The 21839-nt window shown below is 44.2% G+C and overlaps 1 protein-coding gene across 1 annotated transcript; it reads left to right on the forward strand.

Annotated features, from left to right (window-relative positions):
* Positions 1-14051: 14051 nt before the first annotated feature.
* LOC311057341 (uncharacterized protein) lies at positions 14052-16298 on the forward strand (the record flags this gene model as incomplete). The annotated part of the gene is made up of 10 exons (XM_084074297.1): positions 14052-14107; positions 14319-14366; positions 14455-14535; positions 14615-14662; positions 14844-14882; positions 14983-15152; positions 15235-15299; positions 15480-15580; positions 15759-15845; positions 16282-16298. The coding sequence occupies exons 5-10, from the start codon at positions 14870-14872 to the stop codon at positions 16296-16298; spliced, it is 453 nt and encodes a 150-aa protein (XP_083930423.1). The 5' UTR covers positions 14052-14107; positions 14319-14366; positions 14455-14535; positions 14615-14662; positions 14844-14869.
* Between the last annotated feature and the right edge of the window lie 5541 nt (positions 16299-21839).

Consider the following 21839-nt stretch of genomic DNA (forward strand, 5'->3'; position numbering starts at 1 on the left):
ACCATCGGAGGCCGGCCTCTTTGATGTTTGACCCGAGATGAGGGCGTGGCTGCACGACATTGAGCTGGACATCTAATGATGATAAACGAAAGAAGAAGAAGCCTGAGTCTCACTTGTGTTTGTAATATATTTTAATATGTGTAATAATTATTTTTGTTTGTTATATATTGTAACAAATGTAATATCTTTTTACTTCTGTTTATAATGTAATATATAATATCTGTTTACGTCTGTTCATCCATCCCGTCTGTCGAAGTGTCCTATCCATCCATCCACCCCGTCTGTCGAAGTGTCCTATCTGTGGTGTCCTATCTGAAGTGTCCTATCTGTCGAAGTGTCCTATCCATCCATCCATCCATCCCGTCTGATGAAGTGTCCTATCAATCCACGCCGTCGGTCGAAGTGTCCCATCCATCCTGTCTGTCGAAGTGTCCTATCCATCCATCCATCCCGTCTGTCGAAGTGTCCTATCCATCCATCCATCCCGTTGATCGAAGTGTCCTATCCATCAATCCATCCCGTCGGTCGAAGTGTCCCATCCATCCCGTCTGTCGAAGTGTCCTATCCATCCATCCATCCCGTCTGTCGAAGTGTCCTATCCATCCATCCATCCATCCCGTCTGTCGAAGTGTCCTATCCATCCATCCATCCCGTCTGTCGAAGTGTCCTATCCATCCATCCATCCCGTCGGTCGAAGTGTCCTATCCATCCATCCCGTCTGTCGAAGTGTCCTATCATCTATCCATCTATCCATCCATCCATCCCGTCGGTCGAAGTGTCCTATCCATCCATCCCGTCTGTCGAAGTGTCCTATCCATCCATCCATCCCGTCTGTCGAAGTGTCTTATCCATCCATCCATCCCGTCGGTCGAAGTGTCCTATCCATCCATCCACCCCGTCGGTCAAAGTGTCCTATCCATCCATCCACCCCGTCTGTCGAACTGTCCTATCCATCCATCCACCCCGTCTGTCGAAGTGTCCTATCCATCCATCCACGCCGTCTGTCGAAGTGTCCTCTCCATCAATCCATCCCGTCAGTCGAAGTGTCCTATCCATCCATCCATCCCGTTGATCGAAGTGTCGTATCAATCCATCAATCCCGTATGTCGAAGTGTCCTATCCATCCGTCTGTCGAAGTGTCCTATCCATCCATCCCGTCTGTCGAAGTGTCCTATCCATCCATCCATCCCGTTGATCGAAGTGTCGTATCAATCCATCAATCCCGTATGTCGAAGTGTCCTATCCATCCCGTCTGTCGAAGTGTCCTATCCATCCATCCAGTCTGTCGAAGTGTCCTATCCATCCGTCTGTCGAAGTGTCCTATCCATCCATCCCGTCTGTCGAAGTGTCCTATCCATCCATCCATCCCGTCTGATGAAGTGTCCTATCAATCCACCCCGTCGGTCGAATTGTCCCATCCATCCCGTCTGTCGAAGTGTCCTATCCATCCATCCATCCCGTCTGTCGAAGTGTCCTATCCATCCATCCATCCCGTTGGTCGAAGTGTCCAATCCATCCATCCATCCCGTCGGTCGAAGTGTCCTATCCATCCATCCATCCCGTCGGTCGAAGTGTCCTATCCATCCATCCCGTCTGTCGAAGTATCCTATCCATCTATCCATCCATCCATCCCGTCGGCCGAAGTGTCCTATCTATCGATCCCGTCTGTCGAAGTGTCCTATCCATCCATCCATCCCGTCTATCGAAGTGTCCTATCCATCCATCCATCCCGTTGGTCGAAGTGTCCTATCTATCCATCCATCCCGTCGGTCAAAGTGTCCTATCCATCCATCCCGTCTGTCGAAGTGTCCTATCCATCCATCCATCCTGTCTGTCGAAGTGTCCTATCCATCCATCCCGTCTGTCGAAGTGTCCTATCCATCCATCCAGTCTGTCGAAGTGTCTTATCCATCCATCCGTCTGTCGAAGTGTCCTATCCATCCATCCATCCCGTCTGTCGAAGTGTCCTATCCATCCATCCATTCCGTCTGATGAAGTGTCCTATCCATCCATCCATCCCGTCTGTCGAAGTGTCCTATCCATCCATCCATCCCGTCTGTCGAAGTGTCCTATCCATCCATCCATCCCGTTGGTCGAAGTGTCCTATCCATCCATCCATCCCGTCGGTCGAAGTGTCCTATCCATCCATCCATCCCGTCGGTCGAAGTGTCCTATCCATCCATCTCGTCTGTCGAAGTGTCCTATCCATCTATCCATCCATCCATCCCGTCGGTCGAAGTGTCCTATCCATCCATCCCGTCTGTCGAAGTGTCCTATCCATCCATCCATCCCGTCTGTCGAAGTGTCTTATCCATCCATCCACCCCGTCGGTCAAAGTGTCCTATCCATCCATCCACCCCGTCTGTCGAAGTGTCCTAACCATCCATCCACCCCGTCTGTCGAAGTGTCCTATCCATCCATCCACGCCGTCTGTCGAAGTGTCCTCTCCATCAATCCATCCCGTCGGTCGAAGTGTCCTATCCATCCATCCATCCCGTTGATCGAAGTGTCGTATCAATCCATCAATCCCGTATGTCGAAGTGTCCTATCCATCCATCCACCCCGTCTATGTAAGTGTCCTATCCATCCATCCATCCCGTCTGTCAGCAATGATGAGGAACTACCAGTTTGTGGGAATGATGACTGATTGGTCTCTGCAGCGTCCTCTGCAGCCCCGTATCCAGAACCCTTTATCCATAACTTTGTATCCAGAGCCTGCAGCCCTGTATCCAGAACCCTGCCGATCTGCCGATCACATAATCACCTCTGTGTCCTGTACAGACCACCACCGGAGGCCGGCCTCTTTGATGTTTGACCCGAGATAAGGGCGTGGCTGCACGACATTGAGCTGGACATCTAATGATGATAAACGAAAGAAGAAGAAGCCTGAGTCTCACTTGTGTTTGTAATATATTTTAATATGTGTAATAATTATTTTTGTTTATCCATCCATCCAGTCTGTCGAAGTGTCCTATACATCCGTCTGTCGAAGTGTCCTATCCATCCATCCCGTCTGTCGAAGTGTCCTATCCATCCATCCATCCCGTTTGATGAAGTGTCCTATCAATCCACCCGTCGGTCGAATTGTCCCATCCATCCCGTCTGTCGAAGTGTCCTATCCATCCATCCATCCCGTCTGTCGAAGTGTCCTATCCATCCATCCATCCCGTCGGTCGAAGTGTCCAATCCATCCATCCATCCCGTCGGTCGAAGTGTCCTATCCATCCATCCATCCCGTCGGTCGAAGTGTCCTATCCATCCATCCCGTCTGTCGAAGTGTCCTATCCATCTATCCATCCATCCATCCCGTCGGCCGAAGTGTCCTATCCATCCATCCCGTCTGTCGAAGTGTCCTATCCATCCATCCATCCCGTCTGTCGAAGTGTCCTATCCATCCATCCATCCTGTCTGTCGAAGTGTCCTATCCATCCATCCCGTCTGTCGAAGTGTCCTATCCATCCATCCAGTCTGTCGAAGTGTCCTATCCATCCATCCGTCTGTCGAAGTGTCCTATCCATCCATCCATCCCGTCTGTCGAAGTGTCCTATCCATCCATCCATTCCGTCTGATGAAGTGTCCTATCCATCCATCCATCCCGTCTGTCGAAGTGTCCTATCCATCCATCCATCCCGTCTGTCGAAGTGTCTTATCCATCCATCCATCCCGTTGGTCGAAGTGTCCTATCCATCCATCCATCCCGTCGGTCGAAGTGTCCTATCCATCCATCCATCCCGTCGGTCGAAGTGTCCTATCCATCCATCCCGTCTGTCGAAGTGTCCTATCCATCTATCCATCCATCCATCCCGTCGGTCGAAGTGTCCTATCCATCCATCCCGTCTGTCGAAGTGTCCTATCCATCCATCCATCCCGTCTGTCAAAATGTCTTATCCATCCATCCATCCCGTCGGTCGAAGTGTCCTGTCCATCCATCCATCCCGTCGGTCGAAGTGTCCAATCCATCCATCCCGTCTGTCGAAGTGTCCTATCCATCCATCCAGTCTGTCGAAGTGTCCTATCCATCCGTCTGTCGAAGTGTCCTATCCATCCATCCCGTCTGTCGAAGTGTCCTATCCATCCATCCATCCCGTCTGATGAAGTGTCCTATCAATCCACCCCGTCGGTCGAATTGTCCCATCCATCCCGTCTGTCGAAGTGTCCTATCCATCCATCCATCCCGTCTGTCGAAGTGTCCTATCCATCCATCCATCCCGTTGGTCGAAGTGTCCAATCCATCCATCCATCCCGTCGGTCAAAGTGTCCTATCCATCCATCCATCCCGTCGGCCGAAGTGTCCTATCCATCCATCCCGTCTGTCGAAGTGTCCAATCCATCCATCCATCCCGTCTGTCGAAGTGTCTTATCCATCCATCCATCCCGTTGGTCGAATTGTCCTATCTATCCATCCATCCCGTCTGTCGAAGTGTCCTATCCATCCATCCATCCCGTCTGATGAAGTGTCCTATCAATCCACCCCGTCGGTCGAATTGTCCCATCCATCCCGTCTGTCGAAGTGTCCTATCCATCCATCCATCCCGTCTGTCGAAGTGTCCTATCCATCCATCCATCCCGTTGGTCGAAGTGTCCAATCCATCCATCCATCCCGTCGGTCGAAGTGTCCTATCCATCCATCCATCCCGTCGGCCAAAGTGTCCTATCCATCCATCCCGTCTGTCGAAGTGTCCAATCCATCCATCCATCCCGTCTGTCGAAGTGTCCTATCCATCCATCCATCCCGTTGGTCGAAGTGTCCTATCTATCCATCCATCCCGTCTGTCGAAGTGTCCTATCCATCCATCCATCCTGTCTATCGAAGTGTCCTATCCATCCATCCCGTCTGTCGAAGTGTCCTATCCATCCATCCAGTCTGTCGAAGTGTCCTATCCATCCATCCGTCTGTCGAAGTGTCCTATCCATCCATCCATCCCGTCTGTCGAAGTGTCCTATCCATCCATCCGTCTGTCGAAGTGTCCTATCCATCAATCCACCCCGTCTATGTAAGTGTCCTATCCATCCCGTCTGTCGAAGTTTCCTATCCATCCATCCCGTCTGTCGAAGTGTCCTATCCATCCATTCATCCCGTTGGTCGAAGTGTCTTATCCATCCATCCACCCCGTCTATGTAAGTATCCTATCCATCCATCCATCCTTTATGTCTAAGTGTCCTATCCATCCGTCCCGTCGGTCGAAGTTTCCTATCCATTCATCCATCCGTCTGTCGAAGTGTCCTATCCATCCATCCACCCCGTCGGTCGAAGTGTCCTATCCATCCATCCATCTCGTCTGATGAAGTGTCCTATCAATCCACCCCGTCGGTCGAAGTGTCCCATCCATCCCGTCTGTCGAAGTGTCCTATCCATCCATCCATACCGTCTGTCGAAGTGTCCTATCCATCCATCCATCCCGTTGGTCGAAGTGTCATATCCATCCATCCATCCCGTCGGTCGAAGTGTCCTATTCATCCATCCATCCCGTCGGTCGAAGTGTCCTATCCATCCATCCCGTCTGTTGAAGTGTCCTATCCATCTATCCATCCATCCATCCCGTCGGTCGAAGTGTCCTATCCATCCATCCCGTCTGTCGAAGTGTCCTATCCATCCATCCATCCCGTCTGTCGAAGTGTCTTATCCATCCATCCATCCCGTCGGTCGAAGTGTCCTATCCATCCATCCATCCCGTCGGTCGAAGTGTCCTATCCATCAATCCACCCCGTCTGTCGAAGTGTCCTATCCATCCCGTCTGTCGAAGTTTCCTATCCATCCATCCCGTCTGTCGAAGTGTCCTATCCATCCATTCATCCCGTCGGTCGAAGTGTCTTATCCATCCATCCACCCGTCTATGTAAGTATCCTATCCATCCATCCATCCTGTATGTCGAAGTGTCCTATCCATCCGTCCCGTCGGTCGAAGTTTCCTATCCATTCATCCATCCCGTCTGTTGAAGTTTCCTATCCATCCATCCACCCCGTCGGTCGAAGTGTCCTATCCATCCACCCCGTCGGTCGAAGTGTCCTATCCATCCCGTCTGTCGAAGTGTCCTATCCATCCATCCATCCCGTCTGATGAAGTGTCCTATCAATCCACGCCGTCGGTCGAAGTGTCCCATCCATCCATCAACCCCGTCTGTCGAAGTGTCCTATCTGTGGTGTCCTATCTGAAGTGTCCTATCTGTCGAAGTGTCCTATCCATCCATCCATCCCGTCTGATGAAGTGTCCTATCAATCCACGCCGTCTGTCGAAGTGTCCTATCCATCCATCCATCCCGTCTGTCGAAGTGTCCTATCCATCCATCCATCCCGTTGATCGAAGTGTCCTATCCATCCATCCATCCCGTCGGTCGAAGTGTCCTATCCATCCATCCATCCCGTCGATCGAAGTGTCCTATCCATCCATCCCGTCTGTCGAAGTGTCCTATCCATCTATCCATCCATCCATCCCGTCGGTCGAAGTTTCCTATCCATCCATCCCGTCTGTCGAAGTGTCCTATCCATCCATCCATCCCGTCGGTCGAAGTGTCCTATCCATCCATCCATCCCGTCGGTCGAAGTGTCCTATCCATCCATCCACCCCGTCTATGTAAGTGTCCTATCCATCCATCCATCCCGTCGGTCGAAGTTTCCTATCCATCCATCCCGTCTGTCGAAGTGTCCTATCCATCCATCCATCCCGTCGGTCGAAGTGTCCTATCCATCCATCCATCCCGTCGGTCGAAGTGTCCTATCCATCCATCCACCCCGTCTATGTAAGTGTCCTATCCATCCATCCACCCCGTCTTTGTAAGTGTCCTATCCGTCCCGTGTGTCGAAGTTTCCTATCCATCCATCCACCCCATCGGTCGAAGTATCCTATCCATCCATCCACCCCGTCGGTCAAAGTATCCTATCCATCCATCCACCCCGTCGGTCAAAGTATCCTATCCATCCATCCACCCCGTCTGTCGAAGTGTCCTATCCATCCATCCACCCCGTCTGTCGAAATGTCCTATCCATCCATCCACGCCGTCTGTCGAAGTGTCCTCTCCATCAATCCATCCCGTCGGTCGAAGTGTCCTATCCATCCATCCATCCCGTTGATCAAAGTGTCGTATCAATCCATCAATCCCGTATGTCGAAGTGTCCTATCCATCCATCCACCCCGTCTATGTAAGTGTCCTATCCATCCATCCATCCCGTCGGTCGAAGTGTCCTATCCATCCATCCACCCTGTCTATGTAAGTGTCCACACCTCAAGGCCATCAAGCTGGTTTCCGCAAGAATAGATTCTGCACGGACCAGGTGGACACTTAAGTTTAGTATTTTCATGATAAAGGTTGTTTGTGTAAATCTGTTATGATTATACTTTTTGAAGAATGTATTCGGCTGCATTTAAAAAAAAAATTGGTAATTGTCATGCCTTCGAATTAGCGTCCGGAAATGTCCGTGTACGTCTGTTTGCAATCTTTGTGACGTCCGTGTACGTCTGTTTGCAGTTGGTAATCTACAGTATGTGACACATGTGTACTTCTGTTGGTAATATGTTTCATTTTGTCTCGCCAGGGTTTTTGTCCTGTCCCAATTGTTGATTTGCACCCCCCCCCCCCCCCCCCCCCCCCACACACAGAGACTGGGGTTAACGTCGGAAAGGCGACACGTCGGAAAGGCGAAATGGACCCCATTTGGTTACATTTGTACACTCAGTTACAGACCCATAAGGGTGCATTTGGTTACATTTGTACACTCAGTTACAGACCCATAAGGGTCCGTTTGGTTACATTTGTACACTCAGTTACAGACCCATAAGGGTCCATTTGGTTACATTTGTACACTCAGTTACAGACCCATAAGGATCCATTTGGTTACATTTGTACACTCTCAGAGTTACAGACCCATAAGGGTCCATTTGTTCCTAATCTATCATTTAGCTGGCCCCCTGACCCCCGGAACTCCCTCAAGGACCCCTGGGGGACCCCTGACCCCACTTTGAGAACCAATACACTAGGCTGTGTATGTTCCCTCACTTGAATTAATTATTTATTTATTTCTGTCTTTCTTTCTTTCTTTCTTTCTTTCTGTCTTTCTGTCTTTCTGTCTCTCTTTCTTTGTTTCTCAGAGTGGAGACACAGACTGTGCTGAGGTCATTCTTGTGCCCTAAATGCCCAGAAGACTGAGGTTCTCACAGTATAACATCCTACCAGAACATCCAGCTCTAATGACTACACAGAGGTTATCTGGTGAAGCTACCTAAGAATTCTGTGTGAGTTTTTCTTTTTTTCTTTACTTATACATATATATGTATAATATTTCCAATTTGCAGTACTTTTACTTTACTCTACTACATCCAAGAGACAACTATTGTACTTTTACTCCACTACTATTTGCAAACTTAAGTTACTAGTTACTTTGTAGATTTTGATTATTACTAAACATATATTAAACACTTCAGCCATTTCAGCCATTTGAAAATGGCAGATCTACAAGCTCACAATGCGTCGTGATGCGACACATTGTGAGCTTGTAGATCTGCTATTTTCAAAAGATTTGTATCCATTTGAAAACTTGTGAAACAGGACATTCTGCCTATTGAGTACTTTCTACTTTTGGGACTTTACCCATTAAGACCTGAAGCCGATTCTACATGTCTCCTAAATCCCTATTCAATAATATTCTGAAAAACGTATGTTTCTATATCAGTGGTGCTCAATCTGTTTCATGTCAAGGACCCCCAAAATTATATGTATTTGGCCACGGACCCCCATCTCAAAATATTTTGTTCCCGGGGGTCCCAGAAGTAAAGATTTGAGTTAAAAATGTTCGCTTTAAAAAAAAATATATTCAAAGATTTGCACACATTTTCACGATTTTTCAAAAATAGCAGATATACAAGCTCATAGCGCGGCACTCAGCTATGAGCTTGTAGATCTGCTATTTTTGAATAGCCTAAGTGTAAAATAAAGCTTTTTAGCTCAAATCTAAAAATGGTACAGATGCGTTCCAGGTCTTAAAGGGTTTTAAAGTACATTTTGATGCCAACACCACACACACACACACACACACACACACACACACACACACACACACACACACACAGCTGAGTCAAATGACTAATTGACATCACCAGCTGGTTTGGAAGTGACAGATCAATTGTGTTGCAACTTGCAATGTTTCCTCTGTGTACATAATGACATTTTTAAAGTAACACACAAGGACAAAAGGGTTTTAAATGTGTTTATTGAGGCTGTTGACCCTGTGAGGAAGTTAAATGATGTGTGGGTCACCTGTCTCTCCTCTGCAGAGCTGGTAGGGGGTAATCCTGTTGATTGGGAAAGCGTAAAGTGCGGGGGGTTCCAGGGGGTCCCCAGCAAAATGTGTTAATATAGAATCACAATCATTTTATTTGTAACCACTTTAACCTTTTATACTTTGGCTATTCAAAAATAGCAGATATACAAGCTCATAGCGCGGCACCGAGTGCCGCACTATGAGCTTGTAGATCTGCTATTTTAGAAAAATCCTGAATATTTTTGCAAATCTTTGAATATAATATTTTTTAAAGCGAACATTTGTAACTCAATTCTTCGCTTCCGGGGGTCCCTGGAACAAAATATTTTGAGATGGGGGTCCGCGGCCAAATACATAACATTTTGGGGGTCCTTGACATGAAAAAGTTTGAGAACCACTGCTTTGTGAATGAATTGGGCCTGTGTATGATATAGTGGGATCTGTTTGGAAATTCCTTTATGATTAAGAGTAATTGTGTAGATAACTCCCGGGCCTTAGTTGGCCATAGTTGAGTCAACCCATTCAATCCGGGAACGCATCTGTGTCATTTTAAGATTTCTTTGGCTATTCAAAAACAGCAGAAGTACAAGGTACAAGGTAGTCATAGTGCGGCACCGAGTGCCACACTATGACCTTGTAGATCTGCTATTTTTGAAAAAGAAATTGTGAAAATTTGTCAAATCTTTGAATATGTATATTTTTTTAAAGCGAAAAGTCAAATTTTTGCTTCTGGGGGCTCCCTGGAACAACACGTTTTGAGATGGAGGTCCGCGGCCAAATACATATCATTTTGCGGGTCCTTGAGAACCACTGATATAGAAACATACATTTTTCAAAAAACTGTTAGGATTTAGAAGACATTTGTAGAATCCCCCAAAGCAAAGTGTTGAGTTACAAATGTTTGCTTAAAATATATATATATATATATATATATATATATATATATATATATATATATATATATATATATATATATATATATATATATTCAAAGATCTTCTAAAATTTTCAAGATTTTTCAAAAACAGTAGATCTACAAGCTCGTAGTGCGCACTCGGTGCCGCGCTATGAGCTTGTAGATCTGCTATTTTTTAATCATCTAAAAATGACACTGATTTGGTTACTTTGGATGCAGTAATTATTTTTATTTTATTTTTATTTGTCATTTTAGAGGAATTAAAAAAGTCTTAAAAGTCCTTAAATTGTTACTTTATAAATGTGCAGATACCCTGTGTAGATACCCTGTGTGTGTTTGTGTGTGTGTGTGTGTGTGTGTGTGTGTGTGTGTGTGTGTGTGTGTGTGTGTGTGTGTGTGTGTGTGTGTGTGTGTGTGTGTGTACACTTATAGTGTATGTTGGTTTGTTTACTGCTGAGTGAGAAAATACTGTTGCACATTAAGCTTACCAGCTGGGGTAACCAGACCCCCCAAAATAATTTGGGGGGTCCCCCCCTGGAGGTCCTGACCCCCAGTTTGGGAACCATTGTTCTACTACTCAATGCTCAATCTATGCATTATCATTGTATCTTGTAATACAATGGAATAATTTACAGTAATACTAATGTTTAAGACAATTAAAAAAAATGTCTTATGAATGCCCTCTAAATGCACAATAGCTGAAATGTGCTCTAAAAATAAAGTTTGACTTGATACACTAGGTTGTGTACAGTATGTTGTGACAGGATACTATATACGTATATCTGGCTCTCGGTCACTTGAATTAATTGTTTCTTTCTTTCTTTCTTTCTTTCTTTCTTTCTTTCTTTCTTTCTTTCTTTCTTTCTTTCTTTCTCAGAGTGGAGACACAGACTGTGCTGAGATTGTTCTTGTGCCCTAGATGCCCAGAAGACTGAGGTTCTCACAGAGATGGCGGGAGACGCCGTTGGAAGTCTCAACCCGAGGGTGCCCTTAGAGATGGAGATCTCTCTACCCATGGATTTGTCTGCCTGGGGGGGATTCCTCCGTGCGGTTGACCCTGGTCTTAGGTGGACCTCCACTGTGGCTCGATTGCTGCTCGATCAGATTTCTGTCGACTACGGTGGTCTCCACTGGTGGTCTCCGCCAAAGACCTCGGCCCGGCGGGGGTTTCCTCTGAAGACACCTCATAGTAGGACCTAATTTTAGGAACTAATGTTTCCGTTTCCTTTGCTGGATGCTGCAGTTGCTTCATGCTGCAGTCTGTTGGATGGTGCTTGTGGCGTATGCATGTTGGATTCTGATTGAGTCGTATGTGTGCTGATGTGGTTAAAGATGTTGCTCTGCTGCTTTTTTTTCCAGGTTGTGGAATCGACAATTGTATATGTATTTATTGTTTTCAGGTTGAATCTACAAGGTAGTTTTTTTCAGGGTGTAGTACGACTATGTTGGTAGTGTAACCCTAACACATTTCTTTCAGGTTGTAGTACGACTATGTTGGTAGTGTTGTGGCTGTTATTTTGTGTGTGTGTGTGTGTGTGAGAGAGAATTTGCATTCAATATATTTTTAGGCATAAGCCTCTGTAAATCCAGGCCTGGACCTGGTCATTTCGTTCCGTTCACACTAATCACATGACGCTGCTACATTTTAATCAAGACAATCTACGTTTTAATCTAAGTTTAATTTCTTGCCCGAAGAAGAACAAGATCAAGATCACCATGTTGATGTATTTCATCAACATGGTGATCTTGATCAACAACGAGATGCACATTTTGAATGATCAATTTCTAACCAATGGAGCAACTATTTTTGATTGCTCGCCCACATTTGGAGTTACATCATGGCAAGGTAACTATACAATCCAAAATCAGAATGTGGTACTTATGATCATATTATTTTATGAACAATCTAATGAGCATTTTTCTTTCTTTCTTGACCCAGATTGGACCAGGTGCTGAAGACGCCTCTACATACTAGACCAGGGGCATTCAACTAGATTAGACAGGGGGCCAAAATTGTTAAATCAATTGAGGTCGGGGGGCACAGGCCTATGAAAACAAAAGAAAATAACCAAATGTTCATGGTTAACCGTTTAACCGTTGAACCGGTAACTGTTAAGACATTTGTAACCAGATAATACCAACGGTTTAATGGTTCATGTTTATTTTTCATTTAAATGTTAGTGCAAATTCACCCCCCCCCCGACATAAAGTGGTGCCTGGAGGCAGATGCACAGCAACCACATAAGACTGCAATTCTGCCTTAAGTTAAACACAGGGAAATAAAGTACCATGCGCACTTCAAGAAGTGCGCAAGTTGACATAGACCTGAAGGCTGTGGGATTCCCTTTCAAAACATTTCACAGAAAAACACCATGTTTTGCAGTAAAACTATGATCTGAAGTTTGCAGTTTGATAACTGAGGTAATTATGTACTATGCATGATAATGCAGCATGGCAGATCTACAGCAGTAGGAATACATTTCCTGACACAGAGTGGAGGATCGTTGAAGTGTCCTATCCATCCATCCATCCCGTCGGTCGAAGTGTCCTATCCATCCATCCATCCCGTTGATCGAAGTGTCCTATCCATCCATCAATCCCGTATGTCGAAGTGTCCTATCCATGTGTCCTAAAGGTTGTTTGTGTAAATCTGTTATGATTATCCTTTTTGAAGAATGTATTCGGCTGCATTTTTTTTTTAAATGGTAATTGTCACGCCTTCGAATTAGCGGCCGGAAATGTCCGCGTACGTCTTTTTGCAATCTTTGTGACGTCCGTGTACGTCTGTTTGCAGTTGGTAATCTATATGACACATGTGTACTTCTGTTGGTAATATGTTTCATTTTGTTTCGCCAGAGTTTTTGTCCTGTCCCAATTGTTGATTTGCACCCCCCACCCCCAAACCCAAACACCCACCCCCCCCCCACAGAGAGGGGGGGTGGGGGTGCCCCACTCTCGGCCTGCACCTTGTCGTGGTGAGTGGGCTTTAAACCAAGACAGGCCATTTAACCCATTAAAACCGGGAAATAATCTGTGTCGTTTTAATTTTAGATTTTGAAAAAACATTTTCAGATGGGGGGGGGGTCAGTGGCCAAATATATATATATGTATCAATTTGGGGGTCCTTGGCACGAAAAAGTCCAAGAACCACTGATTTAAACTCTGCTTCCAAAAGCTGAGTGCCATACATCGGATAAACGTTGTACAAATGACCTTTAGTATATTGTGATATAATTTATATGGACGACGCATTGTGAGCTTGTAGATCTGCTATTTTCAAAAGATTTGTATGCATTTTATACGTTTGAAAAGTTTGGGAAATGGGACATTCTGCATAATGAGGACTTTCTACTTTTGGTACTTTAGTACATTTTGAATTCCGGACTTTTACTTGCAACAGAGTACTTCTACATTGCAGTATGGATACTTTTACTTAAGTAAAGAAATTGAGTAATGTTTCCACCACTGCCTGTAAATGAGTCAAAGAGGTAAAAGACACTGGTATGGCACTCCTGGTTCACTAGGACGGGGTTTAAGTCCCTGAGGTGTCCTGATGGTTACATTTAGGTTAAAAGTGTATTTGTAAGTGTAGTCATTTACAGGTACCCCCCAAAATAATCACATCTGAACTGGGGACCCCCCACCCTGACCAGCACTTGGACTTGGAGATGTAGGCATTACATTTAGTTTGACTCGGTTCCATGGATAAACATTGTGAAAATAGCCGATCTACAAGCTCACAACGCCTCTCAGTGTGTGAAGTTTTCGTCATCAACAGATGATATTCGCAGTACAGAGAAAAATGTTTTACATTTTATTTGATTATATAATAGATCTGTATGTGAAAGCTGTAACATTAAAACTATTTTTTTTTTGCAGATGACAGCAACATCCGGCTTACTAGACTAGCCAGGGATGTTCTCTCACAGAGATCAAACTGTAAGTGTAGATGGCAAGGCTGACAGATTTTGAGATGGCATAGCAAAGATTTAATTTGGATGTATAATATATTTGTTTTCCACCCCAGTGGACCGTGGCTATAGTTTCAATCAAAGAAACAGGACTATCAAAGATAGATTTGTATTTGCTGTAACAGTGATGACGATGGTGTAATTAAGATGTGCAATTTGATTTGTTTTGCCCTCAACAGGGCATCGCACTCCAAGTCGAAGGAGTCCAAGGCAAAGGACTCAACAAGGTAAAAAAGTATTTAGTTTCACAGTGATATACAGTGTAACTGGTGACTTTGTAAGATGAGTTACTTCCTTTACCCCCTCCCCCAACAGAGACTCCTAGCCCTCTCTCAACAGAGACTCCTAGCCCACCAAATAGACCGTCAGTCTTCAGAAATGGCCAGACCCCACAAGGTACAGATTGACTATAGCAGTAATCTTAAATAGTGATGTCGCAAGTATGAAATGTAATTGGCTTGTCTTTCACCATCAGGAAAGCGTGTTGGAAGTAGAGGGCCAAAAAGTCCCAGGATTACAAAAGGTACATTTTTTATCAAGTTTGGCAGTGATCTTACTGGGGGGGAGAGAGGAAGATTTTGATCTTGGAAAACAATTAATTTTATGTATTGACAAGCCAAAAGTAAAGCAGCATCACATAGCCAGCCACACCAGACTCTCAACCTTTAATACAACATTTATTGTTTCATTCTATAATTTAACAGCAAAGAAGAAGGTGTACGACTACCCTATGCCCGAGAAAAGTAAGAATGGAAGTATTTTAAGGTTTTAAAATAATTTGAAATAAAGTGGTCATATCTGTTAAGGCAAGTTTTTAGGTTAATATTTTGTTTTTTTACTCAGAGTTTCAGAAGGTCGTTGTGGAGACGCTGTTGGAGATCCTCGATGAATTGAGGACACTCAACAATCGGGGAGAAAGTGATGCTGAGGGTGGAGCGTTGCCAATAGACGACGAGGAGGAGTTCAACCTCATGTCTAAGGAGCTGGAGAAGCAACGATTCCGACGTTCAATGGTAAATACAAAAAAGGATATGCTTTAGATAATTTGAATTCAAAACAATTACATCAATGTTGATAATTTGTAATATCATACAGATTTCAAAGCTGTCCCACATTGGGGGGTACGACGTGAGGGCATGTACAAGAAAGATCCTGGACAGGTATGAATACAAATTGAAGTTTAATAACATGACACAGTAGAAAAATAAATATAATGTGGGGGGGGGCGTTCCAATGTGGTAGTCAGTGTATTATTACTGTTCCATATACATTGTCTTCATTACAAGCTGCTAGCGCATCCTGTTGAGAATGTATCTGCTTTAAAAAAAAATCTGTTTCAGACTTTTCACCAATGGCCTGATGCGGAAATACAATATGTCCGGTGGTGGGCAGCAAAAAAAGAGGGCGTTCAAGAGTACAAACTTCTTTTCCCTCATCCAGGGTAAATAGAACAATTGTCTGTGCTAGTTCTTTGTTGATGCTTCTTCTTCGTTATAAATGTGTGACTGACATGATGACATACATTAACAAATGACAATTTGTCTGGACTATATGTGGCAATCTCTGTAATGGCTACTGTCAAGTCTGAGAGTAGATATTTGTCATTGTTTTGATTGCAGAAGCTGTTCGGCAGAATTTTTCAGAGGCAACGGAGGCCCAGGTCAGCGCCTCAATAGCCGACCACTTCAAGCAGGCGCCAGCTCGAAGTGGCGGGGGGGGGGGGGGGGGGGGGGTTGGTACAGGAGGCCAAGGACAAGGACCCCAAGGACCCCAAAATGACTATCGATTACTCACCCCTTGAAAATTTGAAGTCTGCACCATACCACCATAATCCTGCATATTTGTGTGTGTGTGTGTGTGTGTGTGTGTGTGTGTGTGTGTGTGTGTGTGTGTGTGTGTGTGTGTGTGTGTGTGTGTGTGTGTGTGTGTGTGTGTGTGTGTGTGTGTGTGTGTGTGTGGGGGTCATGCATGCATGTTCCTAGCCTTGTGTGTTTCTTTGTTGCTGCAAGCCATTTCATAATGTTGCTGTCACACTTTTATTCTCCTGGTCAATCATTTTCAAGATTTTTAAGCCAGGTCACTGCTTTGAAATGCAGTTTTTGCTTTGTTTCACAATCTCTGTGCTCTTTGGCCACTTTCAAGAATTGATCAACCTGTGAGGATTGATAGTGATAATATCACAAGGATTTTTAACAGGCTCTAAAAAAATACCTCTTTCAGGACAAAGATATACTGTACCTTTCAAAGTGGAATGTGGAGATATATTTGATGAGTATTGGTATGGTGAGAAGAAGAATGCCTTTGATTTGTCCCTGGAGGCAGTGTTCAAAGGCATTAACTTACAAGTTATGTTTGCTTTAGCTCCCAGAAGACGCACATACCGCCGTGTTTCTAAATCCTATCTAAAACTTAAGTAACTTCTAATTCAATTTCAGAGCACAGCATGTTTTCACAGTTTTGGGCAAAGTGCATTTGGGAAGCTGGCTGCTGCTTGCCTGCTATTTACGCAGATGCAGAGTGTGTGTAATAAACTGAGTGTGTGGGGAGGGATCATGTGTATGATAGTTAAATATAGATGTGTGTGTGCTTGTCTATAGCAAAGTATAGTAAAGTTCAACAAATTGTTATATTTGGTTTGGTTCTTGACTCTTACCTGCACCTCCATTGTTTCAATCAATATGAGTAGAAAAATAAGTTAAGGAATAAAAAAGTTCAATTTTGAAAAATTGTTGAAACATGTTGTGATTGAAATGTAGTTGAGGGATAGTCAAATCTTAACATAAATACATTTATTTATATCCTGTTGTACAGTACAAATGACATTAGTGTTACACTCAAAGCTGTTTAAAATAAAATAACCATATCCAATACATTGTCAGAACATCCTGGGACTACATTACCACATTTATCAAGGTAAGGATAACAGGTTAAATTTGTTCCCTTTAGTATTTTTTTTTTAAATAGAGAAGCTGGATCTGCATTAAATATTGAGGCTTTTAAATGAATATATGTCTTGTAAAGGTAGTCTATCTAATGCTAATAAGTTTAGATCTTATTTAAACGTCTGGATTTAATTATAAGTATTCATATCCTTATAATTAAATAGACGTTTAAATAACGTCTATGGGGTATACATTTGATATAAAAATAAACGTTTAACAAACGTCTAAATATAGCTTTAGACGTATATTAGCTGTTATTTAGACGTCTAAGAGGTATATATATAGACGTTGAATAGACGTCTTTTAAACGGCTAGGCTAAACCTATACCGCTAAAAAACTTTCACCAGTAGACCAATTATAAACCTGTTTTAGCCTAGCCGTATAGGGGCCATTTAGACGTGTTTTATACGTCTATTAGACCGAAAAATGCTCAGTGGGATGGAACATCATTATCAGACCTAAATGTACCTTTCAACTTCATGTTTACGCCCAAAGTGACTGGCTACAGATTTTGTAGCAATTTCTAGAAATATTAGGCCTTAATTGTCAAATGCATGTTCAAACTAGAAAAAGTGCTCCTCGGAGCACAAGTCTCCGCCATGTCAGGTAGATTATTGTGGCCTCCTGGTGGCGCTATAATAGGCCAATGTGAAAAGGGTGGCATTTCTTCTTAGGCCTTGCACGACAATCGGACACTGCATTCATGATTTGAGGCATTTTGTTCCAAAAATGTGGTTTGCTAAATTAGACCTGCTGGTGGCGCTATAACAGGCCAATGTGAAAAGGATGGCATTTCTTCCTGGGCCAAGTGGGAATCTCTGTGGAAAATTTCATGGAAATCGCATGCTGCGTTCATGATTTGAGGCATATTGTTCAAAATGAGCCAATCCTGCAAACTTTGGAAGCCAATTTTAGCCAATCAGGATGGAATATGGAGAATCAGACAGATCCGTGTTGATCACATGACTATAGAGATACTGTGTACCGATTTGCGTGTTTTTTGGACAAAATCTGTAGGAGTAATAGCAAAAAATGTGTTTTGCAAAAGTCGGCCTCATGGTGGCGCTATGACAGGCTGATCTGAAAAATGTGGGGCAGAGGTTCTGCTGTGGCATCCAAGGGGTGTGTGTGTGCAGTTTCACAGCGACCGGGCCAACGGTGGCGGAGATTAGCTGGTCGCAGACAGAAGGACGGACACACGGACACACAGACACACGGACGGACGGACGGACGGACGGACGGACGGACGGACGGAGGGTAAAACATACTCTCTCGCCATGCCTTCGGCCTGGCGGAGACAATCATGTATACTTTACATTACCACTTTCCAAATGTTTGTATCGTATATGCATTTTCTAATAAATATTCCTAGGCTACCAATGTATGCTTCATTTTTACATTTGCTTAATATAAACATTGAAATTGCACTATATTAATCAACTGTGGGGTAATCAAAAATGTCCCCAGTATAATGGGGTCTGGTATGAAAAGGCCTGGGAACCCCTGCTCTAATTCAACACTGTAATTGGATTACTTTCACATATTGTTTTTATGGACATAGCGCAGCCTGCCAACTGAGATCAAGCTGTAAGATGCAATAAAGAATAGTGACCATCATCAGCAATCATTTGTTTGTGTAAAATTACAGTATAGTTATAAATTAAATAATTATTTCTGTTAGAAAGGCCACCCTGACCTTACCTAATGATTGTGTGTATTGCCTCGAGGTCACATGACCTTACTTAATAAGTGTTTATTGCTTCCTGATTCTGATTGGTTGTTGATTCATACTAGTTTATTCTGTTCACAGGTGCCCCTCATTTAATTAAGCTACTTTTTTGGGGCTTTTTCTGCCTTTATCAATAGGAAAGTAGAAAGTAGATGGGGGGGGTGACACGCAGCAAAGGTCACTGGAATCGGTGACACGCTGTCAAGCTGGATTACCAGTGGTATGCACATACATGTGGTATGCGCTTGCGGGTCGCTAGGCCAGTGGGCACCCTAATTAAGCTGCTTATATAGTTTATATAGCTATAGTTTGACCTGTCTGGGAGTATGTTCCTCTCTCAGACTAGTACTATTATCTTGGTGTCTTCCACCAACAGCTACGGGACACAACTGTTGTCGTATCTGCGGGAGGCATACGTTAATCCGACATCCCATTTCTCCGACTATGTGGCATCCGCGTGCGGTTAGGGTTAGGGTTCGGGTTTGGTATAGGGTTAGTATTGGAAACGTCGGAGGCATGCGCTGTCGGAGGAATGCGCTGTCGGACTAACGTATTGCACCCGTATCTGCGTGTGTTTCAACATCTGTGACAGGCGGCAGGCCTAGCTACACTCTATGTGCTCTGTGTTATCACCAAGTAGCTCGGGGCGAAACACCCCTCATGAGCAGCGCTCTGTATCCTGCTTTTAAGAGGATTTAAATGAGAGCCACTCGATGAGAAACTAGAAAAAGTGCTCCTCGGAGCACAAGTCTCCGCCAGGTCAGCTAGGTTATCATGGCCTCCTGGTGGTGCTATAATAGGTCAATGTGAAAAGGGTGCCATTTCATCTTAGGCCTTGCATGGCAATCGGACGCTGTATTCGTGATTTGAGGCATTTCGTTCCAAAAATGTGGTTTGCTAAATTAGACCTGCTGGTGACGCTATAACAGGCCAATTTGAAAAGGGTGGCATTTCTTCCTCGACCTAGTGGGAATGTGCGTGCAAAATTTCAAGGAAATCGCACACTGCGTTTTGTTCAAAACCGACCTATCCTGCAAACTTTGGAAGCCAATGTTAGCCAAGTAGGATGGAACATGAAATATCGGACAAATCCATCTTGATCACATGACTATAGAGATACTGTGTACCGATTTTGCAGAATTTGAAGGAGTACGAGAAAAAAATGTGTTTTACAAAAATCAGCCTCCTGGTGGCGCTCTAAAAGGCATATGTGAAAAATGCAGGAGCAAAGGTTTTTCCTTGGCCTCTAGGGAGTGTGCGTGCAAAGTTTCACGCAGATCGGTGCAGTTATAGCTAAAAACGTGAATCGGCCTGTTATAGCGCCACCAGGAGGCTGATTTGAAAGTTTTCAAGTGGCATTTCTTCCTGGGCCAAGTGCGAATCTAGATGGAAAATTTCCCGGAAATCGCATGCTGCGTTCATGATTCGAGGTATTTTTTTCAAAATGAACCAATCCTGCAAACTTTGGAAGCCAATTTTAGCCAATCAGGATAGAATATGGAACATCGGACAGATCCGTGTTGATCACATGGCTATAGAGATACTGTGTACCGATTTGCGTGTTTTTTGGACAAATCTGTAGGAGTAATATAAAAAAAATGTGTTTTGCAAAAGTCGGCCTCATGGTGGCGCTATGACAGGCTGATCTGAAAAATGTGGTGCAGAGGTTCTGCTGTGGCATCCAGGGAGAGTGTGTGCGCAGTTTCACAGCGACCGGGCCAACGGTGGCGGAGATTAGCAGGTCGCAGACAGAAGGACGGACACACGGACGGACGGACAGGGGGCAAAACATACTCTCTCGCCATGCCTTTCGGCCTGGCAGAGACAATAATTGGCTTGTAGGGCAAAACAGGGGCAAACTCTACAGAACAGGTCTCACAAGACACAGTGAGGGCACAAACAGGGCAGAGGCTGTGATCAAAAATAACTATTTGCAGCTTTTACCCAAATGTAGGCCCAAGTCAAGAGAGTAGAAATGTTCAGATGATTCGAGCTGGTGGGAATGATGATCCTTAAACCAGGGGTGTTTTTTGCAAAGTACCCTAAAATTATTATTTTGACAGTAGGCTATGGCTGCATTGGTTGGTCTTGATGTTCATTAGGACATTTCCATTCTGACCAGCTGTGTTTTTAAAAGTTTCACTTGTCCAAAGATGTGGTTTTCTGCATGGGTTTGTAGCATGTGTGGTCAGCTGAAAACATATTTATACTTCCCATTATTAGTTTCATTTTGATACTCATAATGAAAAACCCTTTTTCATTTCCTCTTCTTGTGTCCAGAATGGATCATTGTTGTGAAACCTGACAAAACATGTTTTACTCATTTCTACTTGGAACGTGTGCCTGGCAGAAACCCAAATGATCCTTACACTAACCTGAACCACACCACACCCATGCCTACAGTATAACTAGCTATGATCCTTACACTAACCTGAACTATACCATACCCATGCCTACAGTATAACTATAGATATATGATCCTTACACTAACCTGAACCACACCAAACCCATGCCTACAGTATAACTATAGATATATGATCCTTACACTAACCCAGGGCAGGAATTTCACGGCGTCCGTGGCCCTCGTTGCCCCTCTCTTTGGCCGTGTGCCCCTCGAAAAATACATGCCCTAAAGGCCACAGTGGCCGTGGTCCCCCCCCGACTGCAGTGCCCACACTGATTCACCGTTTCCCCTCTGCGCTATATCTTCCTGTCAATACGGTAGACACCAGATGTCTGGTTGAGATTCTAAATACTTTTTGGACAACATCAAGTGAAACGCTGTACATATAACCAGTGGTAGGTTTGATTTATAGCCTATATTCCAGGTAAAAAAAATAGTAATAATAATAAAAAATAAAAATCTGAATAAATTTGTTTTAATCTTTTTGGGAAAAAAAATCCTGCCTAACGATGATGTCACTGGTAGACGGGTTTCTGGACTTTCCACAGCCCTCCTATGAGACACAGACCAAGTAGAAAAAAATGGTATCATTTTATCATGAGCATTAGTGAGGACCTATTATAT

This window comes from Gymnoscopelus microlampas, assembly GCF_963454915.1.
Source record: "Gymnoscopelus microlampas genome assembly, chromosome: 12".
NCBI lineage: Eukaryota > Metazoa > Chordata > Actinopteri > Myctophiformes > Myctophidae > Gymnoscopelus > Gymnoscopelus microlampas.